The following is a 17,344-nucleotide window of genomic DNA, read 5'->3' on the forward strand; positions in this document are numbered from 1 at the left end:
GTTTTTTAGCAGGTACGAGCTGTAATGGCGAAGCTCTATTCTGGAAAAGGGGGCGGGGAGCAGCAGCTCATTTGCATTTAAAGAGACGGGCATGAAAAACTGGGTGTTTCTGCTTCCACTCAAAATAGGCATTTTCAAAATGATATAATAAATGATCTGTGGGGTATTTTGAGCTGAAACTTCACAGACACATTCTGGGGACACCAGAGACTTATATTACATATTGTAAAAAGGGGCATAATATGTCTCCTTTAAATGTTTTTATCTTGTAAAAATCCTTTTCTGTGAAGATGGTAAATAGCATCCATATAATTTTTATTTATTTATTTATTTTTATTTCTGCAGGTCCTCAAGTGAGAACTGTAATGGCTACAACAATGCTTACTCAGACTCAGCTAGCTGCCATCTGGTAGGTGTTTACCCTCCCCAGTACTTGCATAAAGCATTTTTTTTTTTTTTAAGAAATCTTACTCGGGGGAGATTTCATTGCACAAGTGTAGCTTCATGCATGTGATTGCTAATTTATGACAGGCCTAATTTTATGAAGTATGTAAAGGTGGGTTCAAAAGACTGCTTTTGAAAATGCTTTTTTTGAGCATTTTTCTATTTTTTTCGCTTTACATATATTTTCTGTTTTAAAAAATGAGTGAAAAATTAAAGTTATCAAATTTCAGATTGTATAAAAAATTTAGCTACATGCCTTGATTTAATGACATGTTTTGTATGTTTTTTGTAAGGAATCTTGCTGATGTGGATAAGGATGGTAAACTGAAGGCTGATGAGTTTATTCTTGCCATGCATTTGGTAGACATGGCTAAAATGGGACAGCCACTGCCTATGGCACTCCCTTCAGAGCTGGTGCCCCCATCACTGAGGTAATGCTGACTAGTTTGTAACGTGATCTCCGATTGACTGAAAACTTAATCATATACAAAACATTGGTCATGAATGTAAAATATGTTTTAAATTATTACCTGAATTGCTTAAATTGTTTTGTCAATGTTTTTTCTCCATAAATATATACCTGTAGGGGGAAGCTTGGTGACTCTGTGAATGGAACCACTCCCTCAATCTATGCAGGCCTGGCTGAGGACCTCTATGAGTCTGAGCCTCCGCAGAAATCAAGGAACAATTGTATGGCTTTACACCACACCCATTATTGCATAATACAGATATCTATGACTCGCTTCTTTTACCAAAAAAAAAAAATGTATCAGAGTTTAAACAGATGTGTTCTATTTAGGCACACTGATTGTGTAATATTATTTGATTTGTGAAAGACATGAAACAATTGGTATAAATAATTTACTAAATACTGAATAACTCTCATTATGGTGTGCTTACTGACTGTGATTTGCATCCTACTGATTTTAAGCATGTCACATCCCCCCCTCCCCCCCTCAACATTATTTAGACACTTAAGCCATACTTAAAAATGTATGAATGTTGTTGTATTAATTGGCACAAAAAAAAAACTGGTATAAAAACATTTCACAAAAAGAAGTGTTTATATTTATCAAATATAATAGCTGCTTGAACATCCCAGTTCATTGTAATAATTTATGTATGTGCTCTGTGTATCTAGGGACTTTTGAAGATAAGTTCAAGAAAAATATGGAGATGGGAAATGCTGAGCTGGAGAAGCGCCGGCAGGCACTGCTAGAGCAGCAGCGCAGGGAAGAGGAGAGGAGGGCACAGAAGGCCAGAGAGGAGCAGGAGAGAAGAGAGAGGGAGGCACGAGAGCTGGAGCTGAAGAGGAAGAGGGAGGAAGAGCTCAGACTGGAGCGACAGAGAGAGCTGGAGAGACAAAGAGAGGAGGAGAGACTTAAAGAGCTGGAGAGGAAGGAGGTGAGAGGATGACCATGTGATAACGTTTCAGGTTCTGACCAAAATATTACATTTCCCAAAAGGTTTGTACAGGTATAAAAGATTCAGGAAAATAATCTATATAAATAAAAACATGAACATTTTTACCGACTACTGCTACGATGTTCCTTACAGGCAGCCAAGAAGGAGCTGGAGCGCCAGCGGCAGCTTGAGTGGGAGAGGAGGAGAAAGCAGGAGGTCCTAAACCAGAAGAGTGAGGAGCAGGAGGAGATCATCAGGCTCCGAGCCAAGAAGAGGAGTCTGGAGATGGAGCTAGAGGCTGTGGTGAGGCTATAGGACATTGTGCTATCAATCACCACATTTCATCTAGACTCATTATGTGGGAAACCAAGCACTTTTAAATTTAACAACACATTTCAATTATGTACAATTATTATAATTCCTCCTTTTTTTTTAAATGGTCAGAATGCTTGATAAAAGAGATCTCTCTTTTTAGGGCAACAAGCAGAAACAAATCTCTGACAAGCTCCGAGATGCTGAAGGCAAAAAGAGAATCCATAAAAATGAGCTGGAAATGATCAACCAGAAAAGAGACTCCTGCATCACAGAAATCAACTCTCTGCAGAAACAGTTAGAGGTCTGACTGCTGCATCCAAAATAGCACACATGAATTATGAATGTGTCTACATGCGTTTAAATTAAATCAGTTTATTAATTTATACTGAAATATATACTGAAACTCCACTTATTCTTAATAAATCTCAATTTTAGATGTAGATTGCTTCACAAGAGCATAGTAGTAATCATGATGACCTGTTATGTGATTTTTGCAGGAATTTAAGAGAAAGTTGGGACAGTCAACCATAGAACAGCAAAAACTCAATGACAGACTCCGCAACCTGAATCTGAACAATCTCCCTAGTAAGACACTTTTGGCCAATTATGTTCCCCCCCAAGTATTGCTATTTAAAAAAAAAATTTCCATTTGTGATACAAGCATCTGGAATTGTGAAAGACAAAAAAAACCTTAAGCATGACTGATGTGTTGAATTGTAAAATAATAATAATAATAATAATAAACTTTGTTCCCTGTAATTAAGAGAGCTCCAACAATTTGTATGTATTTGTTTGTTTCTTTTTTTCTTGATGCAGCTGCGACAGTGAAAACTTTACAGAGTAATGTGGAAGAGAAGGATCTTACCTGTCGAAAGCTTAAAGAACAGCTTAATGCTTTGGAAAAGGAGACTGCAGTTAAATTAGCAGATATGGATCAGTATAAGAAAGAAATCCAGGTAAGCCTTTAATACCACTCAACCATGACTAATAAATGCATGCAATTCATTCAGAGCAGCACAAACTGACCTGTAGGTTTAGCTTGACTAGTTACACTTTACAAGATGCTGACTGACACAGGACATTTTAACTTGAGTGATAAAAAAATATTTAATTCTCCAGCTGTAGCTATTTAGCATTTCTGTAACACATCTTTCTTAACCGATCAGTGCTAACAACATATAGACTGTTCCTGATGGCACTAATGCGAATAACCCCTATGCTTTTGTCCCTGTGTCTTTATCACTAGCTGTAGAGCTTTTCTGTCTGTCTGTCTGTCTACTTGTCTGTCTCTCCCTGGCTTTCGCTGCAGTTTGAGGAAATGGATGACTGCATGCTTAAAGGCCTGCTCTCTTTACTGAGTTGCCTCAGCAATCTCTTCTTCCTTTTGAAGGTCTCTTTTTTTTCCCTTTTCCTGCTCACTCTTACTGTAGCAGCTTCACCTTTAGATCGTTACCAAAGGATCTTTACTGCACATATTATCAGGGATGAATTAAAGGCCAAATAAAATTCCATTCACAATGCGTTTAACTTCCATAATGTGACTCATTTCTGGGTGAAACAATTTATTCACAATTTATCAATTATTTATTTTTAAAAAGTGTCAGTTTGGGGCATCTTTTTAGCATCATTGTGATACTGCTTTATAGTTTTTATTAATATTTTGAATCAGTTTTAATTTTAGTTTGAGGAAATGGATGACTGCATGCTTAAAGGCCTGCTCTCTTTACTGAGTTGCCTCAGCAATCTCTTCTTCCTTTTGAAGGTCTCTTTTTTTTCCCTTTTCCTGCTCACTCTTACTGTAGCAGCTTCACCTTTAGATCGTTACCAAAGGATCTTTACTGCACATATTATCAGGGATGAATTAAAGGCCAAATAAAATTCCATTCACAATGCGTTTAACTTCCATAATGTGACTCATTTCTGGGTGAAACAATTTATTCACAATTTATCAATTATTTATTTTTAAAAAGTGTCAGTTTGGGGCATCTTTTTAGCATCATTGTGATACTGCTTTATAGTTTTTATTAATATTTTGAATCAGTTTTAATTTTAAAGTTTTAGTCATTTTGTTGTGTTTTTGTCATTTTTGTTCGTTTTTATTTTGTAATTTTCATGTAGTTTGTAAAATTTTATTTTAGTTTCAGTTTTTTCATTCATAAAGTTAAACTAAGTGAAAATGAGAAGTTTCATTGGCAATTAGCTGAAATAAAGTTAGTTTTAGTTAACTATAACAGCACTGCTTTAGAGTGCATTCTAGCTTTCAAGTCAACATGAATCCTTTTATTGTGATGTACTTCTGATTGAATAATGATATTCGATGAGGAGAAACTAGTTTAAATTGATTTGGAATGTGAAAATTATCCATTACATACCAGAATGTAGTCAGATGTGTGCAAGTTTGGTAAAAAAATTACCTTATGGTCTTAATGACATTGTCACTTAAGAAGAAAACTTTGTCTTGATTAAAAGTTAAGCTAAAAAGTCAGGTTTCAGTGTTAAGAAAGTAAATTGGGTAAATATTGATTTCAATTTAATCTTAAAGGAACACTCCACTATTTTTGAAAATAGGCTCATTTTCCAACTCCCCTAGAGGTAAACAGTTGAGTTTTACCGTTTTCGAATCCATTCAGCCGATCTCCGGGTCTGGCAGTAACACTTTTCGCTGTAGCTTAGCATAGATCATTGAATCTGATTAGACCGTTAGCATCTCGCTCAAAAAAGACCAAAGAGTTTCTATATTTTTCCTATTTAAAACTGGACTCTTCTGTAGTTAGATCGGCTGAATGGATTCGAAAATGGTAAAACTCAACTGTTTAACTCTAGGGGAGTTGGAAAATGAGCCTATTTTCAAAAATAGTGGAGTGTTCCTTTAAGGTTGTTTTCGGTCTCTGCTACAATGGAGAATAATTGAGTTCAGTATGCCATAATCTTGTGGTTTGTTAATTAGGATCTCCGAGAGAGCCAGAGGATGCAACAGTCTGATTTGGAAAAACTACGCACCATTAAGGAAGAAAAAATCATAGAGCTAAAGAAACGCAAGCAGGAGGAACTGGAAAAGAAGAGGAGAGAAGAGGAAGAGCAAAAGTAAGAGAATCTTTCCTATAGTACACTCACACTTGCATGGAAGAATTCAGGATTTCACAAGCAAAAATTCTTTCCCTATACAGACGCATCAAACTGGAGAAGGAGAGGCAGTGGCAGGAGAAACTGCGGCGTGAAGAGGAGGAGAAACAGAGGAAAATACAGGAGGAAAGAGAAGCCAAACTTCGTGAGGAGGAGGAGAAGGAGAGACAAGCTCGTTTACAGGCCGCTAGAGAACAAGTGGAACGGGAGCGCAAAGCCCGGGAGGAGGAGGAGAGGAGGCGCAGGGAGGAGGAGGAGGAAGAAAGGAGAGAACAAGAGAGACGCAGACTTGAGGAGAAAAGGAGGCAGGAGGGAGAAGAGGACCGCAGGCGGCGAGATGAGGAAAGGAGAAAACTGGAGGAGGAGAGGAGAAAACTGGAGGAAGAACGGAGAAAACTGGAGGAGGAAAGGAGGCGGCAGGAGGAGTTAAGATTGGAGGAGGAACGGAGAAGAGCAGAGGAGGAGAGATGGGAAGAGGAGAGAAGAAGGGAGCGTGAGGAGGAGGAGAGGAGGCGACACCGTGCACAGGAGGCTGCCATGAGAGATGCAGAGGAGAGAAAAAGAAAAGAGGAGGACCGGAAAAGGCAGGAAGAGGAGGACAGGAGGCGTCGGGAGGAGGAGCAAAGGAAACAGGATGAGGAGAGGAAGAAGAAACGGCAAGAGCAAGAGGAAGAGGCTGCAGCCGCAAGACTGAGAGACGATGAACAGAACAAGAAGAACACTGTTAAATCAGACATCGTTGCTGCTCTTCTGCGCGGCTTGGAGGAGAGGAAAGGTAAGAAAAAGTGTACCGTAAGTTTTAAAATCAACTCGCATGGCATGGTTATTTCTGAAATGATTGGAATGAATGAAAGTATCCTCGTGATTTCAGGCGGCAGACATCCTCTTGGCACACAGCACAGGAGATCAGCGGCACTGACAACGTTTAAAGCCCTCTACCCCTTCACTGCCAGAAACGATGAGGAGCTTTCCTTAGAAAGCGATGACCTGATTGAGGTCAGTTTGAGAGCAAATCTCACAAAACCTGCCAGTGGTCCGGGATACGGTGTACATTTTAGGACATCCTCAGACCTCAGTCATATGACAAAAAGATATCATGCCTCCGACTGAAAGGCTTCAGCCATTGGACTAAACAGCATCGTGACTCCGACTGAAAGGCTTCAGGTGTCATACGTCAGGTGTCAGGTCTCGTACAATTAGGCATCAGGCGAAACGGCCTTAGACAAAAAGGCATCAGACACAAGGGCATCGGGCAAAATGGACTCGAAACCCTGATAATATTCACGGCTGTAAGTTTTTTTTTTTTCTTTTTTCTTCGTTTAGGGGTAAAAAAAAGTTCGAAATACGGGACCAGTGCTACAGTAAGCGAACATCCCAGCGCCATGCACGCTGCAGAGAGCGGAGTTTAGAATAATATGTAATTATGTGCTATAAGCTTTCCTCTTGATTACAAAATAAACACTTATAACAAAATGACAGCGGCAAGAGGCAGTTAAGAAAACATCTGATCATCATAGTGACACCAGCTCTGCAATCGGCACTCCAGTAATTCACGTCACGTTTAAGCACTTTTATACTGCAATTTATACAATAGATTACTTCAAAGCAGCTGCTTTTAAACATGAAGAAACAGTGACCGTATCGCTTTCGTTTGGAATTACAGCTTCTTTTCTACTATGAAGTAGATTAAGGCTATGTTTTTTTTTTCTTTTTTAATGACATTTAGATTCTGTTGGCTTTTATCCCATCATAATGTCATCCTTAAATTATCTTTTTCTTAATCTCCAGCCCTCCAATAAAATGTGTGTGTGTGGGTTGTGTATATAATTTATTGACATTCATTTTATGTATTTATATGTAATCCTATGACAATGTTCTTTATGTAATTGTTATTTGAGCATTAGAGAGAGAGAGAAGGAGAGACAGAAGTTAAGCAGTATCTGATATATTTTCTTATCGTTTTAATTATATGTTACACTGGTTATGTTCTATACAGGACAGAACATGTTTGACATTAGTCTGCAGAAAAACTGCAACGGACTGAATGAAAATGCAAATTCACTTTTCTAACAGTAGGCGCGGAACAGCAAGCCATTTCCCCAGTAACATCTGTACACAAAGTAGCGCTGTGCTTATATCAATACAGTCTAATAGCCCCAAAGATCTCTTTAACTTCACTATAGTTTGCCAACATACAAGCTAACAATGTTTTTTTTAGCAAACTTTCTTAAACGTACAAATAAAATTTGTGAATGATACAAATTTACAAAATTCAAAAGTCTTCAGCTCCACCTGTCTCAATCTGTACCACTTCTAAACCGCGTGCATGTGATGTCACACTGAGGCGGGGCAATGCTAAACTTACACCTGAGACCTGACACCTGACATTGTTTTTCCTGAGACCTGAAGCCTTTTACTCTGAGGCACGATGCCGTTTAGTCCAATGGCTGAAAAACAATATTACTATTTTACTGTATTTTTGATATAGCTTTGTGTCCATAAGAGACTTCTATCAAAAACATAAAAAAATGTTACGGACCCCAAACTTTTTAACATATATACACACACATTCTGATAGCATATGTCTGTTATTTATTTATTTATATTTTCATAATCATTTTTTATTTTGTATTTTTTTTTTTTTACACGTTCAATGTTAAAAGTGATTGTGGGAACAGCACAGGGTTCAAGTTTACTCAGCTGGATTTCTGTTTGTTTAGGTGGATGAGAGCATAGAGCGAGAGCAGGGCTGGCTGTACGGCAGTCGGCAGGGGAAGATGGGCTGGTTCCCTGAGAGCTATGTGGAGAAGCAGGCCAAATCTGAGGCTCCACTCGTGGCCAAACAAGCCCTAAAGCCACAGGTCTCCATCTCTGTCAGGTGCGATCTCTAATCTGACTACCTCATATTGTTCAAATGCTTCATTTACACCTCTTGCACAATCATTTGTACAAGCTTTCCCAATCTGCACTAACAGACAAAGTGCATGTGGGTGCAGAGCCATCACAGAAAACATTCACAGCTACAAACTGCATGTCAGCGAAACAAGCAAAATGCATTTTGAGTACAAGACATGTTCACACCAAGTCCGAAAGTATAAAATATTACGAAACGATTTTTCACATCAAATCTAATGCAATGTTTTTGTTATTCTCTGATTTAAAAAAAATACAAATGGAAAAAAATTATCTATTAATATTAGTTTTTTTTTTAAAAGAGTTCATAAAGATGCACTGTTTCGTTTCAAATCTTGAGCATGATGGTAGAACATGTAGAATATTCTAAAACACCTTCTTCACCAGCAAACTGAGTGACGGAGCGAGTGGATCACGGCTGAACTCCGCTTTCACCCCTACTCATGCCACAGGCTCCGCCTCTTCCAACCATGGTCAGGTATGCAAGATTCCTTGAGAATAACCACATAGTGTTTATGTAAGCTACAACTTCCTTGTGGTAAAATGCAATGACATTTGCTGCATGGTTTCAGGTGGTGGGGAATGTGCAAGCTCAAGCTCTGTGCTCATGGACTGCAAAGACTGACAACCATCTCAACTTCTCCAAAGATGATGTGATCACAGTTCTGGAGCAGCAGGAGAACTGGTGGCTTGGAGAGCTCAGTGGGGTTCAGGGGTGGTTCCCCAAAACCTATGTTACAGTGCTGAGCGCCAGCGATGCACAAGCAGAGTAAATACACACACTGTGCTGAAGTGCTTTAATATCAATAATAACAATGCTGAAGTGGTTGTGACCAAAATAGATAGAGTGTGTAGCTGTGAGTGTTACATGTACTTTGTCTGTGAAAGTGTTAATGTGAAATGGTATTTTCAAACTAAACCAAGTGATTCTTTGCATACTAAAACTCACTGGTGTACTGAGGTGCAGATGTTCCTGCAAAGAGACTAATTCTGATGTGTCGCTTTACTTTCTGTGTTTGAGGTTGTTGTTCATTTGACATTGAACAGCTTTGTCCTGAAACACTTTAATCATCTTGTTTGGTGCTTGTTTAAGGTTTAATTTTTTCCCCCCATAGTTCCGCTGAAGGATCTGATACAGCAGAAGGATCCAGCTATGAAGGTAAGAAAAAACAGATTCGGTTTTTCCACCAGGACCCTAAAGCAGTTTGTGATCAAGAACAGCTTCCTTTTACAGCAAGAAAAGATATCTTTGGTGCTATACTGCAAATGAACAACATATTAAAATACATTTGCGATTATTAATTCAGGAACTTCAACAACATGTAGTTTTGTGCCTCCCTAAAATTTACAGTATGGAGGTCGCTCTCAACTGTTACTGCATCTTGTTCGATTATTAGTTAATATAAAGTTTGGAGTTGGTAAGATCCTCTCCACTGCATTTATTTTATCAAAAACGGTAATATCTCAAAATATTACTACAATTTAAAATAACTGTTTTCTGTTTTAATATGTTTTAAAATGTAATTTATTCCTGTGATGGCAAAGCTGAATTTACAGCATCATTAATCCAGTCTTCAGTGTCACATGATCCTTCAGAAATCATTTTAATATGCTGATTTGGTGCTCAAGAAGCATTTCTTATCAGTGTTGAAATCAGTTGTACTTTTGGGAAATCCTTTTTCGGGATTTTTTTGAAGAATAGAAAGTTCAAAATATATATTTTTTTTAAATAGTAAAGAATTTATAATGTTATAAAAGATTGCTGTCATTTGTGGTCAATTTAATGCATCCTTGCTGAGTAAAAGTATTCATTCATTATTACTTATGATCTGACCTGAAACTTTTGAACAGTAGTGTAATTAGTTCTCTGATTAGTTGTTTAGTGTGATTAAACGGTCCTTGTGGGTGACCCAAACTTTTATTTCCCCTGTGTGTGTGTGTGTGTGTGTGTGTGTGTGTGTATATATACAATATATTCATTTCAAGTATATTTTGTGTCTGTTATGCCTGTGAAGACATCACAGATTAATCTCTTGACATCAGTATAGTCCTTGTGTTCCAAGTTACCCTGAACCATGTTTGTATGTTGATCCTGCCATCAGAATATGTGGCGCTGTACACTTACGAGAGCCCTGAGCCTGGAGACCTGACCTTCACCGAGGGAGACACCATCCTGCTATCAGAGAGAGAAGGGGAGTGGTGGAGAGGCAGCATCGGAGACAGATCAGGAGTCTTCCCCTCCAATTACGTCAAGCCAAAAGAGACTGATGTAATTTTATTTTTGTATTTAAGGATACTGGCATTCATACATGTTGTTGTTTTATGATAACAACAATTTTTTTTTCCCTTACTAGACGTCAAGTCTCTCTGGTAAACTTGGAACGCCTGGAAAGAAACCAGGTAAGTAACAACATCAAGTTATATGACAAAATTAAATCACTGTAATTAATCATAGATATTTAAACCTATAACATGTTATTTTGTTTGCAGAAGTGGCCCAGGTGACCACTGCGCACACAGCTGCCGGTGCAGAGCAGTTGAATCTAGCCCCAGGACAGCTCATCCTCATCCTCACCAAGAACCCCTCCGGCTGGTGGCTCGGAGAACTGCAGGTGAGTGAACAGTTTATGCTTAAACACCTTAAATGAGCCATTACCTCCACTTACGTTAATCAAGGAACTAAAAAAATACAGTTTGAGTAGTTTTACAGACTTTTTCCACGTATTCCATCATATGGCCCATATTATTTACAATATGGATATATTGGTATATATTGGTTATGATATATTGGTGTATATCAGTTATTAGCTGATTTTTAATTTACTGTCAGTAGTTATATCTGGAATTATACACACAATAATTGATGATGATAATTATTTTTATGTTATGGCCGGTAATCAATAGTTAACCAAATTATACACTGTTTTGTCAAAATAAATTCAAAATTAAGAAATTATGATAAAAATGTGTGTATAAAAAATTATAAAAAATATACTTAATACAGTATATTTTTACAGTATAATATAATATAATATAATAAAAATGTGTGTATATATCTTTATTAATTTTTTTAGACAAAATTGTATAGAATTTTAATATTGTCCTTAACATGAAAATAATTATCAGCCTGTTGGTATCGCTCAGAACATTAATACTGCTGCATCTCTAATGTGTATTAAGTATATTTTTTATCATTTTAAATGATGGATATCTCCACCTGTAACATGTATTTTATATACTTCCACAAACAAAATAATATTAATCTAATTTCACAGACAGATGGATGGATGGATAGATAGATAAACAAAAACAAAAAATTCTAAATAGCTGTATAGTTTTTTGTTTGTGTCCTCAGGCCAGGGGGAAGAAGCGTCAGAAGGGCTGGTTCCCTGCTTCACACGTCAAGCTTCTGGGCTCAAACAGCGGCAAATCTACACCTGCATCTGCGGCTGGTAAGAAACAGCACAAGTTTCCAGGGTTGATGATTTGTTTTTTTAATCTCTCCTCATCGCTCTCCCTGTCTTTCCTCACTCTAGTAGGCCAAGTCATCGCCATATACGACTACACTGCAGCGAATGAGGATGAGCTGAGCTTCTCGAAGAGTCAAGTTATCAACGTGCTGGACAAAAGCGATCCTGACTGGTGGAAAGGAGAGCTCAATGGGGTCACGGGCTTGATTCCCACCAACTATGTGAAAATGACCACCTCTGATTCTGACCCCAGTCAGCAGTGTAAGTAGAGACCCATAAACAGACCAGTCTATTTTGGTTCTGTGTTTTTTTTAATCATTATGCCGGTTTTTGGTTGTGTTAACAACTATAAAATTTGCTTTAAGAGTCTAACTTATTTTCAAATTTAAATTGGTTTCAGATTATTTAAAGAAAAAATTGTTGCAGTTTATGCTCCTTGAATGTGGGTGTTTATTATTTGAAATGATTTGTATTTATGACTGAGTGTATTACAGTTTCATTACATTATTATAATGACATTTTATCCTGCTTTAAATATTATCAATATTTAGTGTTATTTCATGGTGCCTTTTTTGGTTCGTTTTATTTTTGCCATTATAATGGAAAGGGTATTTCCAATCTTGTACAGTTGTATGCGTAGTATCTAATCTAATGTTAGACTTTTCTTCTCCTCCTCCATATTTAGCCACACGTTTATTTCTCTCACAATTTTTTTCCCCTTCGACTTTGTTCTTCTCATTTGTGTCCTTCTCTGTAGGGTGGTAACACCTTTCCTTTCCTTCATCCATAAGAGACCCACTATCCCCCTCTCACAGTGGAGGTGGTCGTGCTGAAACCACCATTTACTCACCCAATCACCCCCCTGCATCTTTCCTCACCAGTCTCATTTCTTTTAAACTTAAACAAGGCTTTTAATTCAGTTGACTGGTAGTCTGGACCGATCTTAACCGATTAGTACGGGCTTAGGGAATCTTTATATGGTTTTCCTTTGAATTCTCTTAAATTTTTGTTTGCTTGAAGTTCCTTTAAAGGTGGCAGCTTCTTTTATAGGGTCATTTTGGGACGGTGAGACTTCACAGTAAAGCTGTTGCTCCTCAGTTTGGTCATTTTCAGAGACGTTACATTTTAAGGGATGTTACAAAGTGTGAAACTGCCTCAGTATGTCATCGCAATCACAGTAATTATACACTTTACATAAATACGCTGGCTATAATTCAACTTTAAACTTCGTATTATTAGTCTCTGGTTATTGAAGGCACTTTGACTTTTTAAAGAACAAACAACTGTCACTTTTTTGAGGCAGTTTCACCTTGAATCTTTAGATGCTTTTCACTCTTTTGCTTCCATTTATTCAGTCAGTTCCATCAGTTTGTTCAGTAGTTTCAGTTTGAAATCAATGTAAGAACTAAAACGAAAGACAACTTGTATTACTGTCTGTGCTGTATTTGGAAATATAGTTCTGCTGATGCTATTTTAAGCACAATGCTTTGGCCTTAGGTGGTATTGTTACATATTTACTGTGTTTTATGCAATGTTTGTGCATGGCTCGCTTCTGTATAAACAGATTTGATAGTGTTATGTGGGGAAACTATGCAAATAGTTGTGAACTTGTGGACAAATGTTTGCCTTAATATCATTTTATTGGATGTTGTTAGTATTCCTTATAAAATATCTCAAATACTTGGATCTTGTACTTATTTGATTTGAAGAAATCTAGACATTAAAGTCTTCTGAAAAAAAAAACGAACGTCGCCTTTTTAATTTTTGTAACATAAGAGTTCAATGCCCCAAAAAAAAAACACACTTTCAGATATGCATTTTTAAAAAACGAAACAAAAAGCCCATAAATATTAACATTTTTATCATCTACAGTAAAATATAACAATTTAATGATGTAATGATCTAATTGTTTGATCGTTATTAATATTTAGATATTTAGTTAATAGTGTCTCATATATTGGACCACCTTTCATGAACTTCCGGTGACTTTCTGACAGTATTCCTCTAGCTAATCTTCACTGCCATCTAGTTATGTTTGTCCTGCAGTTGTATTATGGGTGAAAACAGAATGAATAATCCTTCATGCTTGCCGTGTTCATCACAGTAAATGAGCTGGTTTACAAAGCACAGCTCATAAAAATGAGTGATTATTCAGGGGGTAAACTGCTATTTTTACGGCTGTGGGATGTGGATGATGAAGGCACCACTAAAGGCAGCCCGGATGGTCAAACGGACAGACCATCAGCAGGTAAGGCTTCACGCTGGAGCGGTTTGAAGTGTCATCAACACATTTGCATTATCCTGCTTTTGAGTGTGCTTCAGTGTGTTAGGACTAAGGTTGTTGAAGGATCCCAAAGAGCCGTCAATGTGTGTGTGTTTTGTTGCTTATATGGGCTTCAAGCTTCTGGGTGAGTTCACCTGTACCGTTTTCTTGTAGGGTGCACTGACCTGAGCACTCTGGATTCAATGAGCCCACAGGAGAGGAAACGGCAAGGATACATCCATGAGCTCATTGAGACAGAGGAGAAATACAATGAAGATCTACAGCTGGTTCTAGAGGTACACAGTCACAGATCACCTAATTCACATTCATTTATTTATTTAGCAGACCGTTTTATCCAAATCAACTTAGCAATATGAAAATGACAAGCAATTTACAGTAAAGGTGCCAACTGTTTTAGTGGTACCACAATACCAAGATGAGTAATCCAAAATAATGCACAGCTAAATTTGACATACGTTTTATTTTACTATATTTTGTATAATTTATTTAGTATGTTATTAAATGAAAGTTTATATTTTCAGTTGACTCATGATTGTATTTAATTACATAAATATAAATGATATTAAGCTTTTTTGCAGTATTCAGTATGACATGAATTTTTGAAAGTACAAATATCCCAAGTAGTGTAATAATAATATAGTAAAATAATATAATACTTATATAGAATTAATAAAATACTTTTATTACTTTGCAAAACCGTAGATTTGGAAGCTCATAGTGCTTTTTGTAAATTAATCTGTATCATATTTAATTTAATTGTAATGTATATAATTATTTGTTTATTTTTATTTTTTTGAAGATAAAATTATATTTTTCTTGTTGCCTCTCTTAAGGTCTTCCACAAGCCCATGTCTGAATCAGGTCGTCTTACTGAGGCTGAAATGAGCATGATATTTGTCAACTGGAAGGAGCTTATCCAGTGCAACTCCAAAATGCTCAAGTATGTGAGGTTAACTTGGAAATATTTTTGTCTTTTACCAGTGTGCAGTATATCATGCATGATGTGTGTATTGTCAGGGCTCTGAAGACAAGGAAAAAGACTGGGGGAGAGAACATGCCTGTTCACATGATCGGGGACATTCTAGCCTCTGAGCTGTCACACATGCAGGCCTACATCCGCTTCTGCAGCTGCCAGCTGAACGGTGCCACACTGCTGCAACAGAGAACCGATCAGGAGCCAGACTTCAAAACCTTCCTTAAGGTAGCCTCACATACATCACTTAAACAGGACATTAATGTCCTGAAAAACTGTTAAGAAAAAAAATAATAATAATTTTACCAAACCAAAATTATGCAAAGCTATATTTGACACACACACACACACACACACACACACACACAGGTTTGTTTTTATGAATTGTGGGGACATTCCATAGGCATAATGGTTTTTATTCTGTACAAACTGATTGTGCTATTGCCCTACACCTAACCCTACCCCTCACAGGAAACTTTGTGCATTTTTACTTTCTCAAAAAAACTCACTCTGTATGATTTATAAGCGTTTTGAAAAATGGGGACATGGGGTAATGTCCTCATAAGTCACCTTCTCCTTGTAATACCTATGTCATACCCATGTCATTATACAAATTTGTGTCCTCATATGTCACAAAAACGCACGCGCGCACACACACGCACATATATATATTTTTCCCCCCTTTATTTATTATATCTGTATTTATTTATTAATCTGTATTTTCGGTTTATTTATTTTAATGATTTTCTTTATTTATTGAATTAAAGAATATAAACAATATTAAGCTTTTTTGTAGTTCATGGTCCTTCAGTATAGCATATATATTTTTAAAAGTGCATATATCCCAAGTACTGTAATAATATAGTATAATGTAAAATAGTGTGATAAAATAATATTATACTTATAGATAATTAATAAAATACTTTTATGGCTTAATTTAGATTTTCCATCATCAGTGTGAGTTTTTGGTTTAGTTGTTTTCTTGGTAGCAATGTTAATATCAACATTTTTTTTTCTTTAGAAAATTGCCACAGACTACCGTTGTAAAGGAATGCCTTTGTCCAGCTTTTTACTCAAACCTATGCAAAGGATCACTCGCTACCCTCTCCATATTAAAAATGTGAGTAAATAAAGTGCAAATAACTTTTATTTTATGTTTTATTTTTATAGATCTTTTATATTAGATATTGATAGTTAATGCAAATGATTAGTGCATTGTTAACCGATACTTGTGTGTATTTGTGTGTCCAGATCCTGGAAAGTACTCCAGAGAGTCACGTGGACTATGTTCAGCTGCTAGAGGCTTTGGAGAAGGCAGAGCTGCTGTGCTCTCAGGTGAACGAAGGTGTCAGGGAGAAGGAGAACTCTGAGAGGCTGGAGTGGATCCAATCCCATGTGCAGTGTGAAGGCATCACAGAGGTAAGAAAGCACCATCCATATACCATAAATACCTTTTGTAACATTGTAAACTCCCTTTTGATCAGTTTAATGCATCCTTGTTCAATAAAAGTGTTAATTTCTTTAAAAAATCTCACCTTACTGACTGAACTTTTGAATGGTACTGTAAAATGTGAGGGATGATTGGCTGAAAGACTTTGGCTTAAACTTTCATATAACGCTGTATAATAGATTTCTTACTCTTCTATTGTGTCACTTGTCTAGAATCTGACTTTCAACTCTCTGACCAACTGCTTGGGTCCTCGTAAATTGCTGCACAGCGGGAAGGTGTTTAAGACCAAGAGCAATAAGGAGTTATATGCCTTTCTGTTCAATGACTTTCTGCTGTTCACTCAAGCTGTCAGGCAGTTCACTTCCTCAGGAACGGACAAGCTCTTTAGCCCCAAGTCTAACACCCAGTACAAGATGTATAAGCAGGTAGGGTTCCACTCCTCTTCATAAAACAGTGTTCTTTTTTTGGTTAAACCTTTGAGCAAAAAAAAAAAAAAAACCACTGGGATATTGTGTAATGTGTATGTTTGTGTTCCCAGCCTGTGTTCCTCAATGAAGTTCTGGTGAAGCTTCCTTCAGATCCGTCCAGCGATGAGCCCGTCTTCCACATTTCCCACATAGATCGTGTGTACACACTGAAGACTGAGAACATTAACGAGAGGTCAGTTTCAGCGATCGCTCTCTTTATCGGTCTTATCAGCAAGCCACTATTTACTGGACTCATGGGACATTTTATGAACCGTTAAAGGAATGTTGTTATCGCCACACTGTATGGGAAGAGAAAAAAACAACTGCTTTTCATGCTGCTGAAATGCCAGCGCAAGTGGAATTGACAGAATTTTAATGCAGATTAATCTAATGAATTAAATATATTTGCCGTTGCCTTTTATTTGCATGTTTTAGGGAAACCAGTTACTTTTTGCTTCAAGGAAACTCGCTCTCTCTCTCTCTCTCTCTCTCTATCTCTCT

At 37.2% G+C, this 17,344-nt stretch overlaps 1 protein-coding gene across 5 annotated transcripts in view; it reads left to right on the plus strand.

Annotated features, from left to right (window-relative positions):
• itsn2b (intersectin 2b) overlaps positions 1-17,207 on the plus strand; it is a 33,080-nt gene extending 15,873 nt beyond the window's left edge. Inside the window, exons 9-35 of one of the 5 annotated variants that reach the window (XM_016544648.1) lie at positions 346-409; positions 738-875; positions 1,031-1,134; positions 1,586-1,848; positions 2,002-2,151; positions 2,324-2,464; positions 2,661-2,748; positions 2,980-3,119; positions 5,111-5,247; positions 5,331-6,061; positions 6,158-6,282; positions 8,007-8,164; positions 8,587-8,677; positions 8,772-8,968; positions 9,315-9,358; positions 10,263-10,468; positions 10,554-10,599; positions 10,690-10,811; positions 11,555-11,651; positions 11,736-11,930; positions 14,107-14,228; positions 14,787-14,893; positions 14,971-15,154; positions 15,948-16,046; positions 16,178-16,345; positions 16,589-16,801; positions 16,915-17,207. In XM_016544648.1, coding sequence (XP_016400134.1) covers positions 346-409; positions 738-875; positions 1,031-1,134; positions 1,586-1,848; positions 2,002-2,151; positions 2,324-2,464; positions 2,661-2,748; positions 2,980-3,119; positions 5,111-5,247; positions 5,331-6,061; positions 6,158-6,282; positions 8,007-8,164; positions 8,587-8,677; positions 8,772-8,968; positions 9,315-9,358; positions 10,263-10,468; positions 10,554-10,599; positions 10,690-10,811; positions 11,555-11,651; positions 11,736-11,930; positions 14,107-14,228; positions 14,787-14,893; positions 14,971-15,154; positions 15,948-16,046; positions 16,178-16,345; positions 16,589-16,801; positions 16,915-17,121 — 4,337 coding nt within the window. In that variant the 3' untranslated portion in view covers positions 17,122-17,207. Of the gene's footprint in view, positions 1-345; positions 410-737; positions 876-1,030; positions 1,135-1,585; positions 1,849-2,001; positions 2,152-2,323; positions 2,465-2,660; positions 2,749-2,979; positions 3,120-5,110; positions 5,248-5,330; positions 6,062-6,157; positions 6,283-8,006; positions 8,165-8,586; positions 8,678-8,771; positions 8,969-9,314; positions 9,359-10,262; positions 10,469-10,553; positions 10,600-10,689; positions 10,812-11,554; positions 11,652-11,735; positions 11,931-12,426; positions 12,582-14,106; positions 14,229-14,786; positions 14,894-14,970; positions 15,155-15,947; positions 16,047-16,177; positions 16,346-16,588; positions 16,802-16,914 lie in introns of those variants that run through there. The other 4 variants (XM_016544649.1, XM_016544650.1, XM_016544651.1 and 1 more) reach the window with 4 other exon arrangements.
• Positions 17,208-17,344: the final 137 nt, after the last annotated feature.

This window comes from Sinocyclocheilus rhinocerous, unplaced genomic scaffold (assembly GCF_001515625.1).
Source record: "Sinocyclocheilus rhinocerous isolate Xijiao unplaced genomic scaffold, SAMN03320098_v1.1 scaffold8, whole genome shotgun sequence".
NCBI classification, from domain to species: Eukaryota; Metazoa; Chordata; class Actinopteri; order Cypriniformes; family Cyprinidae; genus Sinocyclocheilus; species Sinocyclocheilus rhinocerous.